This window comes from Prionailurus bengalensis, chromosome F2 (genome assembly GCF_016509475.1).
Source record: "Prionailurus bengalensis isolate Pbe53 chromosome F2, Fcat_Pben_1.1_paternal_pri, whole genome shotgun sequence".
Taxonomy (NCBI): domain Eukaryota; kingdom Metazoa; phylum Chordata; class Mammalia; order Carnivora; family Felidae; genus Prionailurus; species Prionailurus bengalensis.
In genome coordinates this window covers 6,395,798-6,416,219 of record NC_057353.1, presented here as the reverse complement: position 1 = coordinate 6,416,219, position 20,422 = coordinate 6,395,798, and the positions used below count along the sequence as shown (strand labels likewise).

The 20,422-nt window shown below is 42.9% G+C and overlaps 2 protein-coding genes across 3 annotated transcripts in view; one reads left to right on the top strand and one right to left on the bottom strand.

The window, feature by feature from the left end:
• The window catches only part of TCEA1 (transcription elongation factor A1), a 43,341-nt gene extending 40,852 nt beyond the window's left edge, over window positions 1–2,489 (top strand). The window contains exon 10 of the mRNA XM_043601076.1: window positions 908–2,489. Coding sequence (XP_043457011.1) covers window positions 908–916 — 9 coding nt within the window. The 3' untranslated portion in view covers window positions 917–2,489. The remainder of the gene's footprint in view (window positions 1–907) is intronic.
• Window positions 2,490–7,273: 4,784 nt separating this feature from the next.
• Window positions 7,274–20,422, bottom strand: part of RGS20 (regulator of G protein signaling 20) — an 85,154-nt gene continuing 72,005 nt past the window's right edge. For both annotated transcript variants that reach the window (XM_043601075.1, XM_043601074.1), the window contains 3 exons: window positions 16,447–16,533; window positions 11,540–11,774; window positions 7,274–8,281 (listed from right to left, as the gene is read on the bottom strand). In XM_043601075.1, the coding sequence (XP_043457010.1) occupies window positions 8,093–8,281; window positions 11,540–11,774; window positions 16,447–16,533 (511 nt within the window). In that variant the 3' untranslated portion in view covers window positions 7,274–8,092. The remainder of the gene's footprint in view (window positions 8,282–11,539; window positions 11,775–16,446; window positions 16,534–20,422) is intronic.

Genomic DNA, 20,422 nt, shown 5'->3' with positions numbered 1-20,422 from the left:
ACAGGTTTTGAACTCCTTTGTTGCTTATCTTTTTAGTGTATTGCAATTTTACGTCCTGTTAAGTGTAAGTAATATCTACATCATAGGCTGTGGTGAAGAGTACAGATAATATATTTAAAGTGCCTGATAATTGTTGGTATTCCAGAAATGCTGGTTGTATTTATTAGTTTTTGAGAAAGCTTGTTTGATGCTTTTTTTTTTTTAAAGCTATACTTAGCTTTAGACCTTTTGCTCTAATGCTTAAATTATTCACGTAAGTTAAAGCATTTCCTGAAAATCAGAGGTGAATTAAAAGTAGACAGGTGGGAGTATTCTCCACAAATACGGTATAGGATTTGGGCCCTAGACATTTTTTTAGGGGTTGAAGTTTTCACATTGGTTGAAGAGAGGGACATTCATTATTTTCAGTCCTGTTGAGCAAGTCTGGCTTTTCCAGATAGCTCTTTGGTTTACTTTGCATAATGGATGATGATGATGATGATGGTTACTATTACTGTGCACATTGCAGTTTGTTTTGAATACAGGCTGCGTGCAACATAGCTGTGACATAGTACCTGCTGGATTTTAGTGTAGGACGGTGATGCATAGATAGGGTGGCTTACTCTAGAAGTGTAAGTTTGAAATGAGTTTTTGTTTTGGAATTATTTTTTTTAACAAAACATTAAGGGCACTTAATAAAAAATATTTTATACTATTTCTTCAGTTATATATTCCTACTGATTCTAAGTTGGAAAAGTCAAACACATAGGATAGGTGACTATTCATGTCTGAGAAATATAGCATTTTCAAAAATGCCTCTTTCTTCAGCAGTGTAAGGTGTATACTGTGTTAAATAGGGGTGGGGTATACACTCCATTGTCTGTATTTAAAGGTCTCATGAAATACTTCTCTTTTTTTTTTTTGGCAGTTCTGTTGAGTTGGAAGAAATGGCAAAATGCCTGGACCATTAAATGGATTTTCTAATTAGCTTTAAAACTAGGCCATCTAGTTTTCCTGCAAATCAGATTTTTAAAGTAACATACATCCCTTGGGTTAGTCTTGGTTTTTGACATAGCATTCCTTCCTTAAATGCCTTCTGTAGTATCAGATCATTAGGGAGACCACATAATAATTATATGGTATCTGTTTCAAAACATTTTTTTTTTTCATTTTTGTAGTAAGTTGATATTAAACTTTTGGCAGTTTATTTTTACCTTTTTTTTTTCCTTTTAAAAGGAAAACGTACCTTAACTTTTTTACAGTCCAAAACATACACTGTAGAAATGTTATTCTTCTCAGTTAATACATAAATGGAAATTGCGTTTTTTCCCCATATTGGCACATACCTGCAAATAGCAAAGGAGAAGAAGAGGTAATATAAGTTTATCAGATGTGTGTGTATTCAGATAATACTTGACCAGCTTATCTAAATTGTACATAATATTTGAACTAGCCTATGAGATTGAACTTAATTATTATGTTCACAAGTCTGGGATAATTAGATATTATTTTGCATTTGTAACTAACCGTGATAATCATTTCTTGTAATTTCTTGTACATGTTTATGACTTGTTCTTAATAGATTTTACTTTTGGAAACATGACTTGACTTTGTTGAAATCAGTTTGGTTTTGTTGTTTATTTACCTGTTTGACTTTGTAGTGTATTTTGGTTTTGCGGAACACTGTTGTAGTTGAGTAGGTTTTTCAAAAATCCCAGCAAAGGCAAAGAATGAAATCTTCTGACCATTTTCCCCTCATAGGAAGACATGCCCGGGAAGAAAATGTTAGTGTTTTAGTGCAGTATAGTTACTGTAAACAGTTTATGACTTGATTTTGATTTGGAAATCTTTACTGACCAAGGATTAAGTTTAAGGACTATATATATAAATCATTAAAGCTGTGGTCTTTCCATATGGAGGTTGATAGAAAATACTTTTGTCCTGAGTCCAATTTCTCGACTCTTTTTCTGTCACACAATGAATGAGGTTGTTCGACAAACTGAATATATGGGCTGTAATGCAACTGGTTTTACAGTGCAGATCTTAGAATTAAATTTTCTTTAAGTGCGTACCATTTGTTTTGTTAGGAATAAGCAAAAATGATTTCCACGTAGATTCCGTAGGGTACACTTGCTCTAGCACATCTGAGAGGCCACTTTTACAAAGCCCCAGTTTTTATCATGCTAAATCGATATTCTATCAGACTCCTGTAGAAAGACTTCAGTATATGCTTTGCACTCCCCTTTGCTCCCTTTTCCCACTTTTTAAATGCAAATCAATTTGATGTGACACAGAAGACAACATTAAAGGTCCATGTTGGGGCCCCATGTGTGAGCATTGACCCACTGGTACTGCCCTAACTCTACTTTGTCAGTTCTCAGATTAACCTTTATCACTTGAAAAATAAAGTGCATTTTTGGAAGAATAAAACTAAAATAGTACCACTTTTAAATTAAGTGATCCATTTTTAAATTTGTAATCCAATAAAGTTTCTTGTTATTAAACATGTATCACATTTTGTCATTTTACTTAGACACGGACACTTGCTCTACCTTTGGTTTCAAAATTTCTCTCCCGATTCCTAAAGTGTTTTCAAAGGATGGTTTTAATTAAGTGATGCCTGCCCAGTTTTAAGTGAAAACTGGTGTTGAGCTGTAGTACAGAGCATGCTTTTCTCTTCTCTTTTCCTGGACTCCTGGGGAGGGAGGCAGGAGCGGTTCCAAGTAGAGCCCGCAAGCATAGGCCGTGTGTGCACTTGGCGTGATCGGAGAGACCGAGACTAGTGAAAAATACTAGCCAGTTGTAAAGCCATAGGAAGGAAATGTTGTCACAGGTAATACTCAATAATATTTATTTCCAGGACAAAGTAATTGTGTTAAATGAATACACATAAGAATTAAATTAGACCTATGTGGTAGGAATTAATGAAGAACCATCCTAGGAAGGCAGAAAATAACCACCTTGGTTTTCTTGCTCAGAGGTGATTATAAGCATTGGTTACCCAGTATTGCTAAGCCATGGCAAAAGTTCTGAAACATTTATGTACACCCAAACATCGAAATCTGTTTATATCTTAAAAATGGGAAAATAAGTTTAAAGTACTAAGATAGCAAAAGAAATAACAGACTATACTTTGAATTCTTATAGGTGCACAGTGATCGTCCTTAGAGGTCAAAGTTTAAATTGAGGGTTTGGATTTACTTCTCAAAATAAAAACTACAGTTAAAAATGTTGGGCTTTAAAGAGTCTTAATCTGAACTCTCCTCCTTCCATACCATCCCCCCCTCCCCACACACACTCATTTAGCTGTAGAAAATTAACCCTTTAAGAAGAGATATCCCACTGAGAACTGTGATGTGAATAATCACTGGCATAAAAATCCACATATTTTTGTCAGTTTCAAAACTAAGAAAAGTACCAACATCAAAGAGGCTGCTTCACAGTGAATAGTCGGGCTCTGTGCCAACAGCTCGGAGCCTGGAGCCTGCTTCAAAATCCGGGTCTCCTTTCTGTCCCTGCCCTTTGCCTTCTCTGTCAAAAATAAATAAGTAAACATTAAAAAAAAAAGAACACAGTTACTGGTTGACAAGTCCCTAGGTAATAATGGAAACATTATGTTGGAGAAAGGTGAAGTCAGTTGAAGTCAGTCAAAAGTAGTAAGAGCTGTGTATTGGAAAAATCTCACGTGGCTCTCCTAGATAACCAACAGCTGTGACTTCCGAAGATGGAGGCGGAAAGTTTCTATGAGACACTTGTTCCCTGCTGTATCTTTAACACCTAGAATACTTGTCACATAGTAGATGCTCATGTGATAGTTTTTCTTGGTTATATTTGTGTATTCCATTTGTTCTTGACCACATAGGAGCTGAGATGTAAGGTATGTTCCACACGTTGAGGACCCGTGGAAGCTGGTTAGATAACCACCGGTTGACAGTGTTTTGGACTCCCGACCGACTGACTGATGGATTGCGAGAGCAAGTGGGCGAGGGGCAGAGAGAGGGAGACTGAGGATCTGAAGCCGGCTCTGCTAAGGCAGTGAGCCTGACGGTGAACCGCAAGATCATGACCTGAGCTGAAGTCAGATGCTTAACCGACTGAGCCACCCAGGCACCCCTAGACTCCCAGCTTTAATTTTTTTTTTTTTTTTTTTTAATGTTTAGTTTTGAGAGAGACAGACACAGAATGCGAGTGGGTTAGAGGCAGAGAGAGGGAGACGCAGAATCTGAAGCAGGCTCCAGGCTCCAGGCTGTCAGCACAGAGCCCGACGCGGGGGTCGAACTCACGAGCTGTGCTGTAAGATCATGACCTGAACCGAAGTCAGATGCTCAACCGACAGCCACCCAGGCACCCCTAGACTCCCAACTTTAAAGGAAGAAATGTAATGAGTCAGAGTCTTGGGAGTTCTCTTTTGGTACCTTAATTCTGCAAAGTGATGCAACAGTTTTATCATTAATGGAAACAAGCTTTTTTCAAATTGACTTGTGTACTCTGTACTTGTTTACCCAACTGGTGGATGGAAAATGAAAGCACAGGTGACTGCCTCAAATGACTTGCTCTGATTCCTCTCCCTGGGTGCTATAAAAAGACAGCCAATTAGTATTATTATTTTTTCCCTTAATGGCCTTGGCTACAAAGATAGCAACATTTGATATGTGATCTGCCGTATGGTCAGTTAAATTAGCCCAAGCGTTTCCAAAATTGGAGAACTGAGCTACTTTGAAATAAAAAGATTTCTTTTTTTTTTTTAAACCCTTAAACGTGGTTTACAGCATATATCCAAATCATTTTTATAATAATGCCATTTGAAGGTATAGCTGATGTAAAATAAAAAAGCAGGAACCGTGAGAGGCCTGGAATGGAGTGCCCTAGCTACCCCTGTCGTCTTTTTGGCACTAGTGCCCCAACATCTTGTCTGAGCCACTTAGCCTTCTTCCTTCCGTGTGACCCTGGGGGTCGGCCGCAGTGTTCCCCTCCACTCCACACTCCTTCCCTGAGCCTGCTGTCTGAAAGATGAGAGAAACACTGTTTCTACTGGGATAGCTAAACGAGCAGGAACTGCGTCTAGGGCTTCGCTCTGCCATTTTGCCTACGATCCGCACAGGGCCTCTGTGTGATGAAACCGAGGGGAGTTGAGATGGAGAGATGGTGTGGATAACGTTGTGTGTCTGGATCCAATCCCGGGGAAGCAGGAACTACCCTGGACTTCTCCTCAGGAAAGCCATTCAATTTCCTTTGTGTTTTGGCCAGTTTGGTCTGCGTTTCTCTAACAAGCAACCGAACAAAAGTTTTTTGGGCGCCTGGGTGGCTCAGTGGGTTAAGTGTCTGACCCTTGATCTCGGCTCAGGTCATGATCTCACAGGTTTAAAGTTTAACTTCTCAGCTAATGGATATGTATATTCAGAATGATAGATATTTCCAGATTGCTTTCCAAAAAGTCAAACTAATTTACCTACCTGTCAACAGGATAGAAAAGCCCATTTCCTGACACGTTTGCTAATAGTGGATCCTAGCAAACCTTTGGTTTTGGCAAATCTAGAGGGGAAATAGTAACCACTATCCTCTCATTTGAATTTGAATTTGAATTCGGTTTAATCTTTTTGTCTTTATGACCATCGTTTTTAATCTTTTTAAATAATTTTTTAACGTTTATTTATTATTGATAGAGACAGAGCGTGAGCAGGGGAGGGGCAGAGAGAGAGGGAGACACAGAACCCGAAGCAGGCTCTGGGCTCCGAGCTGTCAGCACAGAGCCCGACGCGGGGCTTGAACTCACAAACCGTGAGCTCACGACCTGAGCCGAAGTCGGACGCTTAACCGACTTGAGCCACCCAGGCGCCCCTATAATGTTCTTTTTTTTAAAAGCTCTTATCTTTAAGCCGTCCCGGAATTTTTATTTATATATCAGTTTTTTTTCCAAATGGAGCGCCATCCACCCCAACAAACTCTTCAAAGTTTACTTAAGAATATTCAAAAACCTTGGAATTGCATTGAATTTGAAGGATACTTTTGGAGTGGCTTCCGGATTCTTTCGTATACATAGATGTCACTACCCATTTACTCACTGGATTAGTAGGTAGTAGTCGTGAGTTCCATAGCCACATGGGCTGTGATGATCTCTTTCTGAGATGTGACACATTGTGAAACAAATTTGGAATGGAATGTTTGTTGTTTTTAATTATGGAAAATTCTGCTTTCATGGTATAACTCCAGTTCTACAAACATTTATCAAATACTGTTCCTAGATTATATATATAATGAGCGATAAGGTTTATTTCCAGTGCCACTGGAGCTTACGGTCTAATGGGACAGATTGGTAATCATAATTTGTAAACTCAGGTAAGTATCTGTATAGGAAAATCCTGGAATCCTAAAGAATGGCACCCAGCACAATGGAAGTATGAATCAGGAGGTCAGGTAAGGCTTCTTGGAGGCAGTCGTGTGTGGGTAAATCTTAAAGGAATGGCTGGAGTTAGCTGACTGAAGGGTGGCGTTGTAGAGAGGGTACAGGTAGCGGAGAGTATGAACGGTATGAGTGGTTATGAAGGTAAGAAGTGCCTTGTCTATAAGCATATATTCTAGGATCTAAACCTGTGTGGGGTTGGCTAGGGAGCCGTAGCCCGACTACAGAGGCCCTTGCTTGTACGCTGTAAGGAGAATTCGGTATTTGTACTCTGGGCAATCCGGAGTTACTAAAGATTCTAAGGAGTAGAGGGAGGGTGTTGGGCAGATTTGCGTGTAAGAAAGGTGTGGCATTTCGGAAGGTGGATTTGAAAGGCTGAGATCGGGGCAGGGAGACCAGTGAGGGGGCTCTTGGCAATGATGATGGCAGGTGTGAGGTCAAGGGGATGGGAAGAAGGAAGAAGAGACCTGAGAAATACTGAGGTGTAAAGATGAGCCGGGCTTGGCGATTGTGTTTGCGAGGAGAAAGCAGGGAAAAGTTAGCACCTGGATAGGAGCGTAGGTGGCTGGCTGGGCGATTGGGGAGGGGCTTGGAGGTGGGGGGCCAGTGGGATGAGAAGTCAGAATCTGGATGAGTTTCACTCCTCTGGGATATACGAGGGGAGGTGTCCAGCCGGCAGCTGATTGTGACGTGCTGGAGGAAATCTATACCGGGTCCTAATTTGGGAGCCATGAGCATGTTGGCAGTAATTGAAACAATGAGAAGGGGGTAGAAGAACCAGGGGACCCCTACAGATTAGTAAGGAAAGTAGTAAGCCAGAGCCTAAACCTCGCATGTAACCCTTCTTATTTAATCGGACGTTCCCAAATATTGACATGTGAAAAAAAAAAGAGATAAAACTCTTGTGCTTTATTTTTTTAGAGTGAAAATGCCCATATTTCTTCGAATAATAAAAACGGAAATATGCTTATTTGAAAGTTTTGTTACGAACACGACTAAGCTGTGAGTTAAAAGTCCATTCTTTAGGCTGGCAGATTGCAATGATGATAAAACAGTGACTTGTCAACAAAAGAATTTTCTAAACACTACTTGCCTTACGGAACAGGAGACTGACCCACCTAAGAGCACAGTTCTTACATTATCTGGTGTAGATACACATGCACCTGTATGTATCTGCATACACGTCTTCTGAGAGCGCAATACCGTCCTTAGGAGTAGTGGTGACACATCTTGGTCAGATGGGAACTGGGGTCCGGTAATGGCACTGATAAGCAAAACATTCAAGACAGCCCGACGGAAGGAAGGAGTAGCTAAGAAACACTTGAATGCCTTTTCTTTGGGAGGAAAGTCATCAGATACTGAACTCAGACAAAACGAAAGCAGTCCTGTTTGCTCCAGTGGACGTACATGCCCCTGGCAGGATAGTCTTCTAGTATATCCTTCGCCATTCGCGACATGCGACTGTTACTGTGAATGTAAACATACTATCTTTTTCTAAGGCGGCCGTACCCGTCGTTTTCCAAAAGTGTCACTAACGGTGGCTGCAACTGACATTATGAATACACAGCCTTCTGTGGAAGGAAGCATCTGTTATTAAAATAGCCCGCGGATGACTCTAGCAAGGAGATACTACTGTCTCTAAGTTCCCTGTACTAGACATAGTCCATGAGTTCTTTTATTATTTTATTAATAATAAATACATTTGATAACATCCTATGCTTCCACTGATTTCTCAGATAAGGACTGAAGCAAATCTTTATAGAGGGCAGAGTTCATGAACCGGGGATACGAGTCTCTGTGCATTAAGGTGTAGATCTGAAGTTGGGCGTCATCGAATATGTGTTGGGAGGGCTCTCCCATGTTCCTGTTGATGACTTCTCTTACGCGGGAGTCCAAGCTGACCTGCCAATCGAAACAAGTAAGAGTTGTGTTAGATCTGTTTCTCCCTGGAGACCCATCCCAAACTCCCGTGGCTTTTTTTTTTTTTTAAATCCCAAACCAAACGAAGTTATCCGAAAATCTAAATTGCTGAAAGAGAAACGGAACACACAGTGAACAGGGGTTCTCTAACTTCAGCGGCATCAGAAGCCACTTGTTAAACAGATTGCGGGGCCCCACCTGCAGAGTGTCTGATTCGGTAGGTGTGGGGAAGGCGTGACGATGTGTATTTCTCACAAGTAATGCTAGTGGGGATCGTGATGCTTCAGAAAACCCCAACCTTGTCTTCCTTATTTATTTATTATTTATTAAATTATTTTGAGTTCATTTATTTTGAAGGAGAGAGAGAGAGAGCACATGCATAAGCTGGGGAGGGGAAGAGAAGGAAAGACAGAATCCAAGAAGGCTGTGCCATCAGCACAGAGCCCCATGTGGGGCTCGAACCCACACACTATGAGATCAAGAGTCAGATGTTCAACCAACTGCGCCATCCAGATGCCCCCGCTTTCCTTCTTTAAAATGTACAATGCCCTTGGAAGAAAAAAGCATGCACAAACTTATCCCTTGCTAATTTCTTAATACCATTAGGGCTAAAACCTGGAGGTTCCAGGCTGTAGCCAGCTGAGAACACAGTCACAGATTTCCAGGATTGTCCGGCCGGCTGCCGTATGGAAGCTACTCAGATCCCTGTGTGAGGGTTAAAAGCACACAGGGCCTGTGTTTAAATCCCAGCTATGCCACCGCTTCGTTTGGGGACTTAGGCAAAGTAAACCGTGCCCTAGCGAACTCCTCCACAAAGGGGATGATGATGACGGTAGCTGGGGGGTGGGGGATTTAATGAGAATTTATTTAAAGTGCGTGGATTTCAGGAAGTCCTTAGATGTCGGCTCCTTCTCTGATGTCTGCCTCGTCCTAGAGAAGGCTGTCTCCTAGACCAGAGCAAGCCGCTGGGCTCAGACTTTCCCAGGCTGCAGAACTGAACTCACACATCTTCCCTGCTGCGTGAAGAACCTTTACTGGCCCCTGGCCCCCAAGCCTATGCCTGCGGCGGCCCTCAGCACGAGGCAGTCCTCTCGTAGAAGCTTCCCGAGTGTCAGGCCCGGGGGCCCAGGGGCACGGCTCCTGCCGAAGGAGGGGCTTGATACATATCATTGGCTGGAAGGAAGAAGAAATCATCTGCTCTTGTTGGAGAATTAAACCGAAGTACTACAGAAACCACTGGGGACATTCTAGCTCACACACCGATGCGGCACACGGAATTACTTCGTTCTCTGCGGCCTCCGCACGAAGAAGGTCTCTGGGAGCGTCAGCTCGGGATGACGGAACGGACACAGACGGTTGCTTCGTGAAGGGGCCACCCAGGGTGTGACGACTCTGCCAGGTGCTGTGTTGGGGCTCTGCACCTGTCCTCCCTTGTAATCCTCCCAAACGAACAGGGACATGGTGATGTCCCCTTTGTACAGATGAGGAAACAGATGCCCAGAGAGGTGCGGAAATATACCAAAGGTTACGGAGCCACTAAACGAGAGAACCAGGGTTCAAACCCAAGTGCATCTGACCCCAAAATCTAAGCTCTTAAAAATGTCGATGCTGTTATATTTCAAGTAATAGATGCCTACTTTGGGGAAGAAAGGGTCATCTTTTCATATCCTTTTTTGCTTCACACGTTTGCTAACAAGTGTTTCGATTCTTTGATGCTTTAAAAGTCAGTGATGACAAATTGCATCTCAAAAAAAGGAAGCAAAATCATGACTAAATAAGAATGTGTAGAAGCCATATATTGAAGGACGAAAATTCTCTTGCTTTTGTTAACCCAAACTGGAAATGACTTTTCTGAACTCTACATTCATACGTCTGTCAGCGGAGTAGCTCCAACTTAAAAACACAAACTTAAGCAAAGTGGAGCCCCGCTGTCTTTCTCCCAGGCATGATCCCCGTCCTGTCTGCCCAGTTTCCATGAACTATGCCACCGTCCAGCCCGCCCAGACATGTGGGAATCGTCCAGACGCTGGGATTCACCTCAAATGAAACCCCACCTCTCTGGTTTCCCTCCAGCTGACCCCACTATGGCTCATCGTGTCCTGTCTGCAGTAATCAGTCTGGTAGCTTCCCCCACCTCTCGTCTCCTCCTAATCCACTGTGCAGCTACGCTGGTCTTTTGAAAATCCAAATTCGACGATGTTGCCAGGCTAACATCCGAGGGCTTCCCAAGATGACCATCAGAAAACCTCAGCATGGCCCCCAAACGCTTCGATGCTCTTAGACCGCCCCCTTTCCTGAACTCTCTTCCTGCTGTCTACCAGCAGCCCTAGTGGTTTGGGAGACGTGTCACGGTCAGTGTGCCAAACTACCGACGTTCTCACAGTTCACGGGACTGCGTGCTTTTACCCTTGGCACATCGAGGCCCGTCCTCTGGGATGTCTTCATCCCGTTGTGTTTCTGGTCATTTCCTTTTCACATCCTTAGTTCGTCCATGGCATCTCCTAGTTCCTGTGCCTCATTCCTGGCCCACCCCCCCGTTGGTGGCTCACTCCGCCAGCCCATGTGGCACACCAGGGACTCCATGTCTGTCTGCCCCCTTGACCGAGCTCCTTGACAGGAGAGGCCCTGGTTTATTGACTTGATATTCTTAGGGGCACGCAGGAGGAAAGAACGGGTGATTTTACAATTAGAGCTACAAGATGCTAGGTTTTGAGATCAACCTGACCCCCTAGATTTTAGCTTTGGAGGAACAAAAACTGGGGATGGAAACTTGATTGATTTCACTCATCTGATAATTTCTCTGCTATAAGGAAAGGACCCCCTAGGGAAAACCTACGCGGCCTCCGTGTCCTATCAGTGATGCTATTTCTATTAAAATAAAAATACCTGTAAAAAGATTTTGCTCAGAATAAGGGGATACTTTTCTTCAAAGAAATGCTTACAGGGTAGAATAGTTTCAAGCGGTGTTTACAATAAAATGCACAGACTCCCCCTCCTGGAGAATCTGAGGAAGGCCATGAATGCTTTTTTCCCAGAAAAAGGCACAAAATCTTTCACAGAGTTTAGGGGGCACCCAGAGCCCGCTTGTGAGACCACAGTCAAAGGCACCCGAATGCCACGAGTCTGGGTGCAGTGTGTTCTCTATTCTGGAGTAACTAACTGTGTCAGGTGACCAGACCCTGAGGGGGTTCATCTGACCAACGGCCTCCTGGGAGGAAACCTCTGGAGTAGGGTACGTACCTCTTTCGGAGAAAGAATGGAAATGTAGTCTTCGTAGATTGTCCTTGCTTTCTCTTCGATAACGGTCTTATTAGCTTCCTTTTTCAGCTCCTCACACGCCATCCAGAAGAGCATATTTTCTTCACTGAATTCTGTCCGGAGGAACTCCCGGAAGGCATTCCTTCCCGCCGGGGTAAGCATCACCTTGTCGAACGACTGGGCCCAGGCGCTGACTTCTTCCAGAGTGGGGCTTGGGCTTTGGTGGAGACAGAAAGAGAAGGGCCAGGGGGACCGCGGTTACTGGTCTTCGCAATTCATCACCAGAAACGCACCTTTTCCCCCACCGAGAATGGAAATGGGCGCCTAGGAAGAGAGCAGCGAGCTGCTCCCATTTCCTGAAGCCTCTGGCAAAAACGCGTGCGTGCGAAATTGTTCTCGCTGGAGGGCATGGCCACTGCCGAACTGCCGGGAAACCAGTCGCTAGGATCGCTGCTGAGAACGCGTGCGTTTGCACCTAGAGGAGTCCCGGGAAAGCTTTAAAATTGTGAACAGTGAAGAAAAATCCTGGAAGCAGCTGACCACTCTCCAGTCCCCCGCGACAGGACTAGGCAGACCTCAGCACACTGCCTTCCAGAACAGCAACGGGACGGTCTCCTTCGTGGTTTTTAACACTGGAAAGAGACCGGGGGGGGGGGGGGGGGGAGAGCCTGGGGGGCTCAGTCGGTTGAGCGGCCGACTTTGGCTCAGGTCACGATCTCACACTCTGTGAGTTCAAGCCCCATGACGGGCTCTGTGCTGACAGCTCAGAGCCTGGAACCTGCTTCGGATTCAGTGTCTCCCTCTCTGTCTGCCCCTCCCCCACTCATGCTCTATCTCAAAAATAAATAAACGTTAAGGAAATTTTAAGAAAACATAAAGGAAAAAATTAATACAGAGGGATCCCATGTACCATGTGCCCACTTTCCCCGAGGTGACATCTTGCAAAACTACAGTACTCCACAGTCCTCCTGGACATCTTTGATAGTTGAATTCTGCTCACTTACTTTTGTGATTCCACCTTTAATCGGTTTAAACATTTCAGAGACGATTATTTTACATTGTGTTACAGATAATTCTCATACCTGAAGTCCTTCAGGCTCTGAATCCAAGTATTGTTTCTACTGCCTGTCATTTGGGGGCTGTGTCCTTTTAGTTTTAGTTTAGTTTCTGGTTGGTCTTCGCCTTTAGAAAATGGAGAGTGAAAATTGGGGAGATTTTCTTTCCTCTAGAGAGGGTGGGTACCTGCTTCTTTGGAAATACATCTAGGAGGTGTCACTGACCCAGGACCACCAGGGCTCCTTTCATAGGTCAGGGCTTAAGCTGCGATGTCCCTTTCAACGCCCTGTCCCCACCCTGCTCTGTACTTGTTCTCAGAGAAAACCCTCCTGCCCGGTGCTTAGCTGTCACCACTCAGGGTTGTGCTTATTTTTCATTTGGTTTTGTTTTTCAGGCACTTTGTTGTTTTCCTTACTGTCTAGGGAGTCCAGCGATGCAAAAACTTGAGAATCATGCAAAATCTGTTGTTCTGCACCGGGGCTGGGGGTGGGGGGGGCCCTCCGATGATCTACTAGTCCGCCATGTTGCCGAAAGTTCTGTGTTCAGTTTTGAGGGGTGCGGGCTGGGTACCCAAAAATCGGATATGTAACTACTTGCCCTAGTTATTCATAGAAAACACACACTCACATATACAGAGGTTCGTGGTGCAAATTCTATGTCCCTTTCTTGAAATTGTATCTTGAACATGGATTATAATGACCCAGCAGTGAAGCATGCATAAAAGCTCAAGACCGGAGGAAATGGGTTATAGAAAGTAGTCAGCAAACAAAAAAGAACATAGATGTTCAAACCATACTTGCGAGTTTAGTTTCTAAATTAGATTCACTGTGTATAGAAGGATCCCATTTCAACACAACTGTGTATAAATGCATCGAAAATTCCTTTGAGGATCTACAGAGAAACCACTGATGGCAGTTACATCCGGAGATCGGGGCAAGGCCTACAAAAAAAGGAAGACTGGGTTTTTACCGCAAAACTTCTGTAGTGTTGGGGTTTTGTTTCCATATTGGGTAGATTTTTCATCATGGAAAAAAAAAGTATTGTGTATGAAAACCTAAAGTAGCTGTCATAACTAGGAAAATGCGTTTTTTTGAAAATTTTTACTGTTTATTTTTGAGAGGGAGGGAGAGAGAGAGACAGAGTGCAAGGTGGGGGGAGGGGGGGTGGGCAGAGAGAGAGGGAGACACAGAACCCGAAGCAGGCTCCAGGCTCTGAGCCTGTCAGCACAGAGCCCGATGCGGGGCTCGAACCCAAGGACCATGAGTTCATGAGCTCAGCCCAAATCAGATGCTTAACCAACTGAGCCACCCAGGCGTCCCTAGGGAAATTTGTTTTGAAAGAAAATGTTTTAAAAGATGTTGAAAAGATGATTTCAAGCATAATAATTTAGAGTGATCTGCATAAAAATCTTGGAGTCTTTTCAGAAAGGTTAAACTGGTGTGGCTGACTAAAGTGTGCTACCTTATGTCCCCTAAATAGGAGGATTCAAAAGATAGCTTTTTACTCCTTCAATTTAAGAAATATTTATTAAAGAATGACTTTGAAAAACTTAAAGGCAATCGGTAGTAGACGTTTATTTACTTATTATTTACTTATTTATTTTTAAAATAGGAGAGAGCAGGGGCACCAGGCCAGCTCAGTTTGTAGAGCGTACAACTCTCGATCTCAGGATCGTTTAGTTGGAGCCCCACATTGGGGGTGGAGCCTACTTACAAAAATAAAAATATAATAAAAATAATAAAAATATTTAAAATAAGAGGGAGCATATACTTCCCGTAGTACTGAAGACCCTAAAAGCAAAGAAGGCACAGTTCATGTAGCAAAAGCCAAAACCCAAACGAAACAAGCAGAAATTAAGGAAATAATTAGGAGGTCTTACCAGGATTCAAAGAATATGCTGGAAGATTAAACTTACCAATCATCATCAAAACAACTGACCCACTGTAACTGGATTCTAATTCCCCATTTAGAGACAGACCGACCCTGGGCCAAAATCCAGCCTAATGCTATTTTCAGGAAGCTTACTAATTATTTAAAAAATTAAGAACAAATAGACAGGCAAAGACATACGAGGCAAATGCAAATAATAATGTCTAAGGAGAATGGGAAACACAAGGCATTAAGTTAAAAAGAGTCATTTCACGTTATTGAATTTAATCGAGAGCAAGTAATGGCCAGCAAATATTGCGTGCTCCCAGGCTCACGACAACAGCCACGATAAACTAGTATTATCCCCATTCCCCACAGAAGGAAACTGAGGCAGAGTGTGGCTAAGTGCCCGAGTTCACACTGGCAGGATGGGTACATCCAGGCCTAGATGTGGGCATTCTGGTTCCAGACAGAAGAGCCTTAAAGCTTTGGTACAGAATACAACATACTAGAATACGTAAGATAAAAGTCATTTTTTTAAAGTTTGTTTGTTTTAGTAATCTCTACACCCAACATGGGGCTTGAACTCACAACCTCCAGGTCAAGAGTCACACGCTTTTCCAACTGAGCCAGCCAGGCGCCCTCAAGATAAAGGCTATTTTTAAGCAAACTCATAAATTTTGCCAGATTTAAAAAAAAGTTTTTATTTATTTTTTTTAGTAATCTCACATCCAGTGTGGGGTTCAAACTCATGACCCTGAGGTCAAGAGCCTCACACGCCTCCAGCTGAGCATGCCAGGTGCCCCAAATTGTGGAATATTTTAATATGCTTCCCAGACTTTGAGAAATCTGGGTAAGGATAAAGAAGATAAAGAATGGGGGAAAAAAAACCCACACACTTAAGTAACCTTTTAGGCTACTTGTTTTGTTTTCCCTTCAAAAATAAGCAATGTAATACAAGACCTATTTGAACACAACTTTTAGGGTATTTGTCTAGTATCTGTAATTATAGAGGCATAATACCAAGAAAAAGTATTAGAATAGGGAAGTGAAAGTAAGTCAGTACAGGAACAAGAAGAGGTAATTTGGGGTGCCTGGGTGGCTTGGTCACTTAAGCATCCAGCTCTTGATTTTGGCTCGGGTCATGACCGCGTGGTCATGAGTTTGAGCCCCAGGTCAGGCTCCACGCTGGCAGGGCAAAACCTGCTTGGGATTCTCTCTTTCCGTCTCTCTCTGCCCCTCTCCTGCTTTCTCTCTCAATAAACTTAAAAAGAAGAGAATTTAAAAATCTGACATGGAAAGGAATTTATGTGTTTTCTTCCCGACTTTTCCCCCCCAGAATACTTAAATTAAAACAGTAATACATTAGCTGAAGTATAAATTTATAGTTAAGAAAAAAACAGACCTTTAGAACTTTCCTGAAAACCAAACGTGTGTGTTTCACTATGGTCTTTTTACATTTTTAAAAAAAATGTTTATTCATTTTTTTGAGAGAGAGACACACACACAAAGCACACGTGGGGAAGGGGCAGAGAGAGAGGGAGACACAGAATCCGAAACAGGCTCCAGGCTCTGAGCCGTCAGCCCAGAGCCTGACACGGGGCTCGAACCCACGAACCGCGAGATCGTGACCTGAGCCGAAATCGGACGCTTAACTGACTGAGCCACCCAGGCGCCCCTCACTATGGTCTTTTTAAAAGTCTACTTTATGAAAATAGGATAACGTCATGTTTAGTCAAGAAGCATCGATTTATATTTGTGATTAGCAGGGATGAGATTAATAACGGAACTAATTTTTCTCCCTGTCACATAATGAATTCTGCAGAGAGAAAATGTGGTGCCACATTATGATTTGATGTTATTAAGTTGCAGTTAGAGGAACTGTGTGTTACAGTGCAAAAAAATCAAAATGATAAGGCTAGCATTCTGTCAATTTGGCAAGCTAAACAATAACGAGACTTTACCTTTCTTCACAGGTTGGAAGGTCTTCTCGTCTGAGTTCATGGGAGGCCCTCCTGGGTCTCTGTTCTTCTTGGTTTCTAACAGTAAGACTGCATGAAACAGGACATTTAAATGTCACTTGAGATCATTCTGTATCAAGGAATATGATAAAGGTTTTATTTTTAAGTAATCTCTACAGCCGTGGGGCTTGAACCCACAACTCCCAAGATTAAGAGTTGTATGCTCTATTGACTGAGCCAGTCAGACATATCAAAGAGTATATTTAAAAAAAATTTTTTTAATGTCTAGTTATTTTTGAGAGAGAGAGAGAGACAGAGACAGAGTGAGAGTGGGGGAGGGGCAGAAAGAGAAGGAGACACAGAATGTGAAGCAGGCTCCAGGCTCTGAGCTGTCAGCACAGATCCCTACGTGGGGCTCGAACTCACGAACCGTGAGATCATGACCTGAGCTCAAGTTGGACCCTTAACTGACTGAGCTACACAGACACCCCCTCAAAACACATATTATTAAATTTTTTTTTAATGTTTACTATTTGTTTTTGAAGGAGGGAGGGAGAGAGAGAGAGAGCACAAGTGGGGTAGGGTCAGAGAGAGAGGGAGAGACAGAATCCGAAGCAGGCTCCAGGCTCTGAGCTGTCAGCACAGAGCCTGACACGGGGCTCGAACTCACGAACCGTGAAATCATGACCTGAGCTGAAGTCGGACGTTTAACTGACTGAGCCACCCAGGCGCCCCATGAATATTTTAAAGAACTCCAGGTTACCAAGTAGAATTTCTTTCTTTTCTTGAAAAAGACTGACCCAGATTGGTTTTCTTAAGAAAACCAAAAGTATGATGCTAAAGTATTAGCAAAATCAATGATCATATTGTGGTCTACACTAATTGAGGGAGAGTTTATGTTTAGCATAGTTATTTTCATAAAAACATGTCCATTAGAAAGTAATAAAAAAGGTCAGGTTATCAGGACGTTTGGGGTTTTCATTTCATTTTTGTGCCTTGAAAAAAAGTGTATGTTCTCCAGTCAAAATGGAGGTTTTAGATCTTCATAGGCACAAATACAAAAGTGTTGGAGAAAACCAGGAAAGCATACAATCAAAGTTTATTACCTTCCACGAGATTTTAAATTTCCTTATAGCCTATACATTTTTTTTTTGTAAATTTTTTCCAGTTATTTTTGTTGTTACTGCAAATGCAATGCTCAATTCCACCTAATCTCCTAACTGGTTACTGTTTGTACATATCAACTTTCTTTTTTTTAAGTGTTTATTTATTTTGAGCGAGAGAGCGTGCGCAAGAGAGAACGCACAAGTGGGAGAGAGGCAGAGAGAGAGAGAGAGGGGGAGAGAGAATTCCAAGCAGGCTCCGAGCTATTGGTAGAGAGCCCCGCGTGTGGCTCAGACCCATGAACAGCGAGATCATGACCTGAGCCGAAGTCAACAGTCGGACGCTTCACTGCCTGAGCCACCCAGGCACGCCAAGGCTCTTACTTTCTTAATAGCTTTATTGAACCATCGTTGACACATCATGAAGTTACTTGTTTAAAGTGCACAACTCAGTTGTTTGCGGGATAATCAGAAGGTTGTGCAACCATCACTCCAGAAGGAAGCCCCATGTAGCAACCCCTCCTCATTACCCCCCACATCCCACGTCCTCCGGCCCTGGACATGTGCTACCCTATGTCCTGTCTCTCTAGATACACTCTTTTGAATGATACAGCATGTTGTCTTTGGTGACTGCCTTCTTTTCACCTGGCATGTTTTCACGGTTCCTTCATGTTGTAACGGGTATGAGTGCTTCATGCCTTTTTGCAGCTTAACCACCTTCCGCTGTATGGTCATACGAAGTTTGCTATCCATCAATCAGTTGATGAGTATCTAGGTTATTTGCTTGCCCTTTTTGGCCATTATAAATAATGCCACTGCACACATTCTGTGGATGTTTGTTTTTCTCTCTTGGGTTAGATGCTTAAGGATGGAGATGCTCTCATATGGCAACTCCGTTTTTAACATTTTGAAGAGGTCCCAAACTCTTTTCCAAAGTAGCAGCACCATTTTGCATTCCTACCGGCAATGTTGGAGGGACCCCGTTTCTCCACATCCTTGCCAACACTTGTTACTGTCTGTCCTTTTTATTCTCGCCAGTTCAGGGGGTATGAAGCGGTATCTCATTGCGGTTTTGCTTTGCATTTTGCTAAATGGCTAATGACATTGAGTATTTTTTCATGCATCTATTAGTTATTTGTACGTCTTCTTTGGAGACCTGTGTACTCAGATCTTGTGCCTGCCTTTAACTTGGTTTGTTTTTTAGGGGCGCCTGGGTGGCTCAGTCGGTTAAGGTCCGACTTCGGCTCAGGTCATGATCTTGCGGTTCGTGAGTTCGAGCCCCGCACCAGGCTCTGTGCTGTCAGCAGAGTCTGCTTCAGATCTTCTGTCCCCCTCCTCCCTCTCTGCCTCTCCCTACTGTGTCTCTCTCTCTCTCTCAAAATAAATAAACTTAAAAATATAAATTGGTTTGTTTTTTTTTTATTTTGGAATTGTTGAAAGCGTTCTTTACATTCTGAAGGCTATTCTTTTTTACACTAATTCTGTATCTTTCTACGATTTGAATTCTTTTGTGTTTGCATCAGCTGAGCAGTCATTCTCTTGGCATTTCCGAGCGTACTCTCGTATCTTCTGCAGATGGAGAGCCTTATCACTTCTCTTCTGGTTCTTAGGCCTCAGGTTGTTTTCTCTTGCCCAGCTGCATCAACTGATACTTAAAATCCAACGTTAAAACAGCAGGGGAGAACAGACGTCCTCGCCTGGTTCTTGCTTTTGGGCAGGAATGCTTTCAGTTCCCTATTAATTTCAAAACGGGGGCGCTTGGCCGGCTCAGGGGCATGTGACTCTTGATCTCAGGGCTGTTGAGTTCAAGCCCCACGTTGGGGGTAGGGATTACTTAAAAATAAAATCTTTAAAACGTTTTTTCAAAATGGATTATTACCGTTATTTCAGTTTGCTTTATCCGACTATTGCCACTGTGCTATCTTTTCTGTCCTCCTTATTAAATATCTTTCCTTTCCACTCTTTCTACCATTTTATAGAAGCAGTTCAGCCTATTTTCAGCACATCTGCTTTATGGATTTTCAGTAATGGCGTCTGTTTTTCTTTAATGCAAAGTCATCAGACGCGCGGGACGCTCCCGCCTTGTTGCTTCCGAGACGCCAGTTTCAGTAAATACCGGTTTCTGAAAACAAAAACAAACTTAGGAGGCATCTGGAGGGTGTGCTGGCTGCAAGGGCGTTAGTACTGCTTGACTTAACGCTTCTTTTGTTACGCAGAAAACATCACTACACAATGGGTACGAAAAATCCAGGAGGAGCAGAAAGGATGAATTTGACACAAGGCTTCTAAGAGGCCCGGAAGTTATATTGTGAATTGAATGACACAGTCTTCATTTAAGCTTTGACATTTTTTCCACGTCTCATTGTTTTTAGAAGTAGGAATATATATATATATATATATATATATATATATATATATATATATTTTTTTTTTTTTTTTTTTTTAACGTTTATTTATTTTTGAGACAGAGAGAGACAGAGCATGAGTCGGGGAGGGGCAGAGAGAGAGGGAGACTCAGAATCGGAAACAGGCTCCAGGCTCTGAGCCATCAGCCCAGAGCCTGACGCGGGGCTCGAACTCAGGACCGTGAGCTCGTGACCTGAGCCGAAGTCAGACGCTCAACCGACCGAGCCACCCAGGCGCCCCAAGAAGTAGGAATATTTCTTAATGAGATAACGTGTTCCTAAAAAAGTGAGAGGTATATTTTGCGTCAGTTTTTAAACCTGAGTTTCTTGTTAACTGTCACAGTAGAACAAGCCAAGAAAACGTTGCGGGCGGTTAAAATAGTTCCTCGCCACGTGGAAGAACTATTCAGTGAAACAAGTCCCATGGTTAGATACATTTTGGTAAATTTTTTAGTTCTGAAGAGGAAGACA